General features: G+C 37.7%; 2 protein-coding genes and 1 long non-coding RNA gene across 4 annotated transcripts in view; 2 read left to right on the top strand and 1 right to left on the bottom strand.

The window, feature by feature from the left end:
* Positions 1–187: 187 nt before the first annotated feature.
* On the top strand, positions 188–3,522 carry LOC144664723 (uncharacterized). The gene is made up of 3 exons (XM_078525927.1): positions 188–1,251; positions 2,620–2,865; positions 3,303–3,522. Exons 1-3 carry the CDS (start codon positions 358–360, stop codon positions 3,501–3,503), a joined length of 1,341 nt encoding a protein of 446 aa, XP_078382053.1. The 5' UTR covers positions 188–357; the 3' UTR covers positions 3,504–3,522.
* LOC144664861 (uncharacterized) lies at positions 2,712–4,725 on the bottom strand. Its single transcript, XR_013572872.1, has 3 exons — positions 4,628–4,725; positions 4,295–4,457; positions 2,712–2,841 (listed from the first exon to the last, which is right to left on the bottom strand). It is a non-coding gene; the product is annotated as an uncharacterized LOC144664861 (long non-coding RNA).
* A 654-nt stretch (positions 4,726–5,379) lies between these two features.
* The window catches only part of LOC144666940 (uncharacterized), a 28,794-nt gene continuing 24,519 nt past the window's right edge, over positions 5,380–9,654 (top strand). For both annotated transcript variants that reach the window (XM_078528377.1, XM_078528378.1), the window contains exon 1: positions 5,380–6,024. In XM_078528377.1, coding sequence (XP_078384503.1) covers positions 5,949–6,024 — 76 coding nt within the window. In that variant the 5' untranslated portion in view covers positions 5,380–5,948. The remainder of the gene's footprint in view (positions 6,025–9,654) is intronic.

The raw sequence follows: 9,654 nt of genomic DNA, 5'->3' as shown, positions 1-9,654 counted from the left end.
ATAAAGATGTCTTTTATCTTAGAAAAAGACTTAATTGAAGTGGAAATATATTTAGTTCTGTTGTATTAACTGCCGGAGGACATTGTAAACTGACAAAAAGGTAGAATGCCTATTGGTGTTTTTTAAGACTACGTCACAGACCACACATTTATGACTTTTTTTATGGCTTTTTCCGACTCCCCAGCGCTTTTACCATATAATTATGTTCTCTTGTCAAAACTCAAAAAGAAAATAGAATAATGAGATCCGGCGATTTACATTTTGCAGTGTTAAAATATTAAAAGGCAATGTGGAATTTCGTTATGTCCGTAAGACACGGCTGAGAGAAACCTGGCTGCTTTGCGATGCGTCAAATGTATGAACGTTCAACGTTTTGTTCTTCGATATCTCGTTCCCTTAATATTCCTGATTTCTGTTTGGTTCATGTTCAACTGTCACAAATCGCTGTCTTTGGAGACAAAAATACAAGACATGGCCTTTTCAGCATCGGAAACTACCATCAACGCGATTTTATTAACTACTGAAGATTTGAAAAACGCCTACATTAAAACAAATGGCTTCCTTGCGGCAACGAGAAAAAACCGCGGTAAAACTACTGGCTCTGCAGTTTGTGTTGTTGATCCCGCGATAGCAGAGTGTGGAGGCAGCGGCTTTGCGTCTTTTCTCCTTTATACGTTGGATCATATCATATTTTGTCGTGCTTTGGGGATTAACCGAGCAACTGTGTTTTGGAGAGCTTGTAATTCAGTTTGCTCGAGGGATCCCACAGTGAATTCGTGGGACTGGTATTTTGAGACTGTTAATCGCGGATTGGAGTCGAAAGTCGAAAATGTTTTTTGTCCGTTGAGGTTAGACGGTCCCGCTTACATCGATGTGGGAACAACTATAGACAACAGTTTTAGGAACCGAACTGACGTGGATGGATTTGAAGATGGCAAAATAATAACCACACAGGAACGGATGAGAGTAAATAAACTGATTCAACAGTACGTTAAACCTAATTCTAGAATAAAGGAGAAAGTAAGGATGTTTTACCACCGATATCTGGCAGGGTTCGCTCTTTTAGGAGTTCACGTTCGAGGTACAGATCATTGGATGGAAACAAGCGAGAGAAGGCTGCCATCTTTGATGAGTTGGGTTAAGAGAGCACGGTCAATTCTTGAGACGTTGCCGCGACCAAGAAAGATTTTCATTGCTAGTGACAACAAAGAAGTTATAAAGAAATTTCTGATTTATTTTGGAAAAGAAACGGTGAGTTTTACATTTACATCTTTGTCATTATACTTACTTTATGCAATATACTGCCAGTTGTTTATACTAGTTTTAGTGTTTCATTAGTTTTCCTACGGAAAAGGCCGAAACAAAAGACCAGTGAATACATTTAATGAATTAACAAAACAGTCACCGTTGACTTGTTCATCACTTTTGACAGCTATTTCTTGCTGTTTAATTAGCGTCATTTGTTTTAATTTTATGTTTTTGGACGATGATTCCAAATTACACAGTGCTTTTCACGTTACCAGATGAGACGCACAGATGTTCCTCATCAAACGTGTCTGTATTTTATTGTCAATTTACACATAGATACAGGTGTCTTCTAAAAATATAAATCGTACTTCATAATGCTAATATAAATTTAATTTATTTTATTTATTTTATTTCACTCTCTCACCGAAGTGATTTTCAGAAATGTCTTGCGGCTAATAGAAAATAAAGATGAAATAAAATTAACTAATGAAAAAGTTTAAAACTGAAAATTCTAGATAAACTGAGCTAACAAGTGACAACAAAAATGCTCTAAAATTGATTTTCAATTTTTCGTTTTAGTAGTGCTGTTTGTGTTTGTCATGCATGTCTACATCAAAGGCAATTAAGCCAACCTGGCCAACCAGAGCTACCTATTTTAATTTGAGTCAGCTGGATGAGTTTAAAAAAAAATAATATCTCACGTTAATGAAACAAACAGAAGAATTTAACAACTTCCTGGTTAGGTGTAATTAGTTGATTGTTTCTTCTGCTGTATCTGGGCTATCTCCAAGAAATCAACTTGCTCTTTTTTCATTCTTGATAATTGTATAAACATTACCGACTTCGATTTTTTTTAAAGCATCTTAAGCGAGCTTTCGACTGAAACTCGAATTTAATTTTAGCGATTGAAATGTGAAGCAAATATTTATACCCAAGAATTAAAAAAAACTGCCGGATGTTTTTTTTTTTTAATTTTTATAGCAAGGCATAAACGTTTCTATTTAACAACGATAGAGTTGACAAAGAGATAGCTTAGAAAAGAAGCTAGCTGCCTGTGTATTACTTACAGGCTGACATGCTGTTATCCGCACTTTCAAAATATTTCTGCAATAATTTTGAAACGTTTTTTCGAAGTTTTTAAATATAAATATCGCTTTAATTTACTAAATATTTGATCAGTTCACTGGCCCGATTGCTTTTTGTTTGATTTTGGTTTTAATTCAGGGTGAAATGTAAATCAACTAGATTCAGTAACAAAAGACAGACTCGAACGTCATTCGCTAATAAAGTAAATCCGGCGTAGTTATTTGTGTTTTTCTCGATGATTTTACCGTCTTTAGTGAAACTGTTGTGTATTTTTCTCATACCCAGGTTATTTTCACTGAGGCTGTCAGAGCAAAAGGATATCACGATCAAATCCCACCGCATAATTTTGAATTCAAGCACAATGCCGCTGACCCATATGAGCGAGAAATTGGCTCTCAAGTGTTGATGGATATTCTGCTGTTAGCCAAGTGTGATTACTTCTTACACACCGAGTCCAGTGTAGCCTCTCTTGCCAGCTACTTCAACCCACATATGACCAGCTACTTCCTGCAGGATGAAAAATATACCAAGGTTTGTTTAAATGGCGAGTCCCGAGTCATGAAGACTGATAATGATCAACCTACTATATTGATAGAGCAGTTTTCAATTGAGTGTCGTAAAAAGCAAAAGTAAAGTCATTACTCTGGCCAATCACAAAGGACACAGATAATCCAGTGAACCAATCAAAACTTGAAGGAAGCAAATGTAGCCGACACGAAGCGCGGTAAAACGTGCATGAGCAACCTCTTTACGATTAGTTTTAGTTTTACTTCTGATTGGTTGAGAAAGTGGCGCATGACTTTTAAACCAACCAATAAGCGTAGTAATTCAAAACCAAAGCGAACGAAAATAACTTTCGTCACTCAAGTGAAAACCGCTCTATGTATACCTCTGTTGGCCTGTGATATTTTAGAAGTTCATTCTTCCCTTTCCTATCTTATTACTGAACTAACGGAATTATTTTGCAGGAACCAAAAGAGCTTCGTGAAAGAAAAAGACCTGAAGGAACAAGAGAATCGGAACTGGAAAAAAATCTTGATAAAAGTGGAGATTTTGTTCAATTTGCTGAGTGTTTTCAGAGCAATTCTGCGGAAAGTGCTTGTCCAAATACTGCAACAGGAATATTTGTTAGTTTTCAAGAGGCATTTGATATTTTTAGACCGCTCTGAGAACACAAAATATCCTTTATTGTTACGTTATTCGATACATGCCACGTAACGTTTCAATAAAATAACATTTCAATCATCGCCGTATCTTTCTTTTTACCGTTGTTTCATAAAATCGACTGTGCAGCTGCCAACGAAAATTAAAACAGCCAGTTTTTTGCTTGATGTAGGAGATTATCAAGACCCTCTTACATGTAATCAGTGATCTGCGGAACAGAACTTTAAAAGGAACTTCCACTCTTATGACAAGATGAAGTTGAATTGTGTGAAAAAAAAACAAATTCAAATTTTACACGATAAGGGAGAAATAACATTTAATCGTAATAATAAAAAGGAATATCATTGCTTTTAAATTTCCCGAGCGCCGCCATTTTGAATTTTCTGGCGTGTAATCTTTGCTCAATTGTTTCACACAAAAAGATCATCTGCTTCCAAACAGTAGCGGAAACCATTACACGTCATAAAATCCAAAATGGCGACTGAATTGCACGAGGACCCAGAGAAGTCGATTTTCTACCGGAAATAAAACTCGGCGTTTAAGAAATCACGTGCCGGTAATTTTCTTTTTCCTGTAGAAAAACGACCTCTCCGGGTCTCACAGCGTACATTAGAGTTAGTGACAATGGCCATGCCCCTCCACTGCTGAGGTCAATTTTGTCGACCTGACGCCATTTTGTGTGTGGTTTGAAGGGCCGCGCATCACAAGAAAAGCAAAACTCGCACTTTGGAGGAATTTTCTACGCTTCACTAGAGCACACGGAACCAGAGGGACAACGATAGGAAAGAGAAATTACCTGAGATTACGGTGGTGGAAATTCCGTAGTGATATGACCAATCACGGAAGATATTTCGATTCGAGTGAGATGCAGCGATTTGAAGACTGCATACTGACTTTCACTCCGGTCTGCCTACTACACACTCTGGTTAGCCTGTTTAGGGGTCTGTTTACGGTTAGCTCTCGATAATGGTAAGCATGGTTAGTCTTTTACACGATATAATTATTCTCTTAGCCTGCACAGTCTGCAAATGTCAGACACCGCTAACCTAAATGGTTTTTCAGTGGCACCGATCGTGCTCTTAAAATACATTATTTAACAAATTAATCATAAAAAGTGCTTATTGCTTACCGGAGTTCCTCCGATCTTATTTGCAGTCCATCCACAAATCTTATCGTCATTCTCTTCCATATTTCCATCAGGCAAGCAACCACAAAAGTAAAGGTTCGTCTGCCATCTTTAAAATATCACCTGCAAAGCATGTTGGGGGGCGATATTGGCCTCAACCCCAGTCTACTCTCCAATAAAGGACCACGGGGAGTCCTGGGAAAGGTGGAGTGTGATTTGGAGCTGAGAGATTTGGAGTGTGGACTTTCGCAGTCTCGCTAAGCTGATCACCGGTTATTATTTGTGGTTTTACAAAGGATATATTTTCTATTTTCGTAAAAGGAAATTTCCTTGCAAATCTTACCCTTTTTGGGATGATGTCAGTATATTCTTCAACAGTGTTGACCACAAGATCCTTATAAAACTGAGTGCAATGCAAGTCTGCGGATCTTCCTGTCTGATCTGGCTGGGAATTCATTGAGCTAAACTTCCCTTTAATTCCCGACCCTATCATCGCCGATTAAACAGTCTAAACCTGCTCCCTGCTAATGCATTTTTTTTTATCTTGCTCAGCGAAATCTTCAATTTCATAAAACAGAGTGTTGTGATCTGGTGCGAAATTCATTGCGATAAACTTCCCTTTTATTCCGACCCGTGTTAAAACTCTAATTACAATCCCCCAGTAAACAGGCCTAACCTGCTACTGGTAACTTGTAATTTTCTCTTTCAAAACCCCTTTATTCCTTACTAAGTGTGCAAAAGAAATTCAATGACGAGAATTAAAAAAGGTTAAGCTGGTTTATTTATTTTTTAATGGAATGATGTCAAAACTTCCTTAGTCACCTCTGAACAAAGTACTTAGAACCGCTGTAGCAGGCTTGGACATGTATTTCTTAAAATATCACATGCTTACTGTTCACGTGCATGGTGCATGCAAAGAGCCATACTATGATTCCTAACAAAAATGAACGGCGCAAAAGACATTCAATGATAATTCATGATAACGATAAAAAGGGAAGTTAAACTTGGTTTATTCAAAGAGTCTTTTTTAATGGGACGATGTCAAAACTTCCTTAGTTATCTCCGATATCTCTGAACCGTTGTAGCAGGCTTGAACATGCAGTTCTTAAAATATCACATGCTTATTGTTCACGTGCACAGGACATATACACTGTTTATGAAATAATTCCAAACATTTCCTGGTCGTTCTCTTATGACATGATATATATCACTGACGTAGCTAACAGATTTAAACCAATCAGAACTCCGTTGAACGGATACAAGAGCCTGGCATTCTCCGAGAACGCATCACACAGCGATACAGTGGACAAAGACGCGCTTCAAAATGAATCCCGCATCTTCTTCACTGTCAGCTTTGCTGATTTTGGTCGTCCTTGGAAATCTCTCTTTTGCCGTGAAAGGTAAGGCTTTGATTATAATCGTCATTGTGAAGAGTTATTTTGCATTTTACATGTTTTGCGAAGAATAGTATATTGGATTTATTTTCTTCATCGAACATTGAGATGCATTTATGTTGAGCCTATCTCAACTAAATTTGATCAAGATCTTGAAATTTTGCAGTTTGCCGATTTTCCTGCTTCTGAAAGCAATTTGCTATTTTTCCTAATTATTTCCCTTTGTTCTTTTTTTGCGATTTATCACTGACCGGGGCCTTTTTTTACAAGGAAATTGTCGAAAAACATGTAATGGCATAGATCTCGCTTTCGTAACGCGCAACTTTGAATTCGGCATAGACTGATCGAGTCCTTTCCAAGAAATGAATTACTTTCTAATTCTGCGGGTAACTGAGTTAGCATTTCCGGAGTTAAATGCGCTTCTACCGTTATCATTGAGGCAACGATTTATTTTAATTCAAATACATTCACGAATACTCCATCACACGCCCCCTTATGGGAAGATTATTTGCACTTGTCTTTTTACAAGGACCTATAAGATAACAGAAAGCAATGTAAATCGTCAGCTACTGAGAAGCCTGTTTGCATGTATCAATCTTTCTCAGTATTCTTTGCGCTTCATGTAATGTTATATTATGGTTACCATTTAGTTCTTAGTCATTAGCTAGGTACATTCGCAAGCTAGAGACTTTAGGATCTAAAATCTCCTTCGCCTAAACCAAACAGACCGCTATATAAATCATTGTCACCGCATTTCGATGAATCGCGTACTAAGTTGCACAATTTGTTTCAGTAACTCGGCCTTGTATAAAAGTTCAAACTTGGCACGCCCCCTTTGAGGATCACATAACCGGAACAACGCACATAAAATCGTTAACATTCTTAGTAATGCTTCACTGTCAAGATTCAAAACTGCAGTTGTTGTTTGTCGTTTGCTTTTCAATCTCCCTGGAGTACAAAAAGTTCATTTTTGTCCATTTCTTTCAAAAGTTGTTAATTGACAATTAAGTTTACTCTGGAGCGCGCACATTCAAGACAGATTTCCAATTCCGGTTAAAATTTCAAAAGGCTAAAAAAATTAACCTTAGCAAGGCCACTTATGTTTTGAGATCGGATTAGAAATCGTTTGCGCAAGAATCCTTTATTCATTCTCTAATACAGCTACGAAACACTTGATTGTTTTCAAAGTGGCACCACTGTCACGTCAGACTTCACGGCAATTGTGGCGTGCACACTTTTGTTTTGATTGACATTGTTGAAGAGGAAAAATACTCAGCCATCCAATCACATTGATATCTCACAAAACGCAGGTCCATACACCCACCCTCTTTTCATGGGGAATGTCTCGGTACTAATGGTTAGACTTTCTCGCTCGTGATGCTGTTCAATTTTACAATAGAATGTAATTTTATGGAGCCTTTATATCGTTCCGTTGCAACTAGAATACATTCTCAAACGTTGTTCGGCGTCAATCTCTGTATTCCATTCTTTTCACTTTATGTTTCTCGTCTATAACTCGCTACATTCACAGTAGACTTTCTGGTCTAAAATTTCCTCAGTATAACGCAACCAGACCGCTTAATCTCACTGAGGCATTTCGGAGAATGTCAGCGAGTACAAACATTTTGCTTTATGTTTGCGTAGCCGACTTGTATGAAAGTTCAAACACGCCCCCTTCGTGGATCATATCACTCCCTCTCCTATTAAAATAACCTGCGATCAGGCGTTATTTCCTCGCGGCGGAGGGGTCACTATTAAAACGAATGAAAATCAGACAATCGATGAAATGTTTAATAATGCTGTGATATTTAAAGCAACCGTTGTTTGTCAAATTTTTTTCTCCTCTTTTTGTAGAAATGGTTCCATTTCTGACAAAAGTTGTTAATTGTCAATAGCTCCGGACTACACTCGGAGCAGATTCCTGGGTCAGCGAAGAATTCAAAGCAAAACTCGTTGTAGGTCGAAATGACCTGGAATTTTAGCAAAGCAACAGTCGTACTAAAAAAGCAACAACATTCTTGAGAAAAGGCTTATTTCCGCTCTCATGAAGACTGCTGTGTCATTATTTAGTTTCCCACACGCTCTCCAAAATAATTATCTTCGAGAATTCGGCGCTTCGGTGAAAAAGTGCGTCTGTTTTGATAATCCATCGTAAACCCAGCTAGGTCATCATTTGCTTGTGCACGTTAAAAGCCTTAGATTTCGAAGAATATCGTTCGTTACCCAGTCAGTACACAGGCATGTCACTCAAAACCTTGAGCATTCGGCGAGTTTTGAAGCAAAACTATCGGAATCATGCTCCTCAGAAAGTAGTACATCAAATAGTATGCGGAAAATGCACCCTTTGCCTGTCACATCCGAACAAGAGGATAAGGAAATCAGAGAAAGCATCTGAGAGCATTTCGACGTTAACTACAAGCATCTATTTCACAACACAGGTCTCTAAAAAACACTGCAATAAGGTCCGTCTGCGTTAAACGCCGCTGCTGGACAATAAGATAAACCGAGATAACATTTCTTTTTATCTGCGTGACCATTGAACAACAGCAAAAATAGACTTCACTTTCATGCCATAACTCGTTCTTTATTCTATTGTTAATCTGGCTCGATCGATGTTTATGTAAGACATAATCCCCTCCTTTCGTGATAAAAGTTGTTTATGGTAAGAACCCTGCTTTAACAGAGGTGACCCGACAGAGTCCTGATCAATAAATCCTTTTGAAACAGCCGTCTCAAAAAAACATGGGACAACAAACAGTCACTAATACATCTATCGTTTTCATGATTAAAAAAAAATCACTAAGTTACTTGAACTATATTGTTTTACAAACTGTTTTACAACCGAGTTTATTCTGATTGCAAAATCACAAGGAGATATGGCTTTAAGCTTAACCAATTGTGGCTTAAATTAAATTAAAGTGCTCATCTGAGTCCAAGCTTGCAAACTGCACGTCTGTTATATTTATTTTTTGCTCGGATTAAAACTTTTTTGCGCAAGAATTTATACTTATCCTTGATGCACATACGAAGTGCAAACCTGTCGCTGTTTTCAAAGTGATTTCACCTGACCTGCAAATACACTTAAACAGAAATGTTAAAGTCTAACAGACGTTACAAACGTTTAGCATATGTCGCCTGCTTACCTTCGCTATGACTCTAAAATATTTTTTCTATCCAAGATTTGGTGTAGGAATTAATTTTGCATTACTGATTTAAAAATTTATCCAGCATGTATGTCATTTCCTCGAGTGATGTCGGCATTTGATGTGCGTGCAAGTTGCTGTTGATTGACACAATTGAAGTGGACACTTTTTTGATAGGTCAAGAAAACGCAGGACGACACGCCCCTTATCATGTAGGAAATCACGTTCAACTTTCTTGTTCAGGGATGCGGGTCAATCTTAAGCTGCAGTCTAAGATCACTCTTCGTTTCATTTTGTGGTGCTTATGTGGTGCTAGTTTATTGTTAATACTTCAGCTACTGTTGAAAATTATTCAAATATTTCATTTCACCTAAAATATATTCTTTTATATCTATAGCACATTAATTGTCGACACGTGCATGACGTCGGTAGAGAAAATAAGACCTTTTACGCAAAGGTGCTTCCACCAACTTGGATATTTACACCAGAAATT

The sequence above is a fragment of the Oculina patagonica genome, chromosome 9, assembly GCF_052425735.1.
Source record: "Oculina patagonica isolate OP01 chromosome 9, crgOcupat, whole genome shotgun sequence".
Lineage (NCBI taxonomy): Eukaryota > Metazoa > Cnidaria > Anthozoa > Scleractinia > Oculinidae > Oculina > Oculina patagonica.
Note: the sequence above shows the minus strand (reverse complement) of the source record. Positions and strands in the feature narration are given on the sequence as shown.

Excerpts from the sequence above, each read along its gene's own strand:
- LOC144664723 (XM_078525927.1), top strand. The coding sequence starts at position 358 with ATGAACGTTCAACGTTTTGTTCTTCGATATCTCGTTCCCTTAATATTC. Across the intron at positions 1,252-2,619 it reads TTTATTTTGGAAAAGAAACG|GTTATTTTCACTGAGGCTGT; the intron begins GTGAGTTTTACA and ends TCTCATACCCAG. Across the intron at positions 2,866-3,302 it reads AGGATGAAAAATATACCAAG|GAACCAAAAGAGCTTCGTGA; the intron begins GTTTGTTTAAAT and ends ATTATTTTGCAG.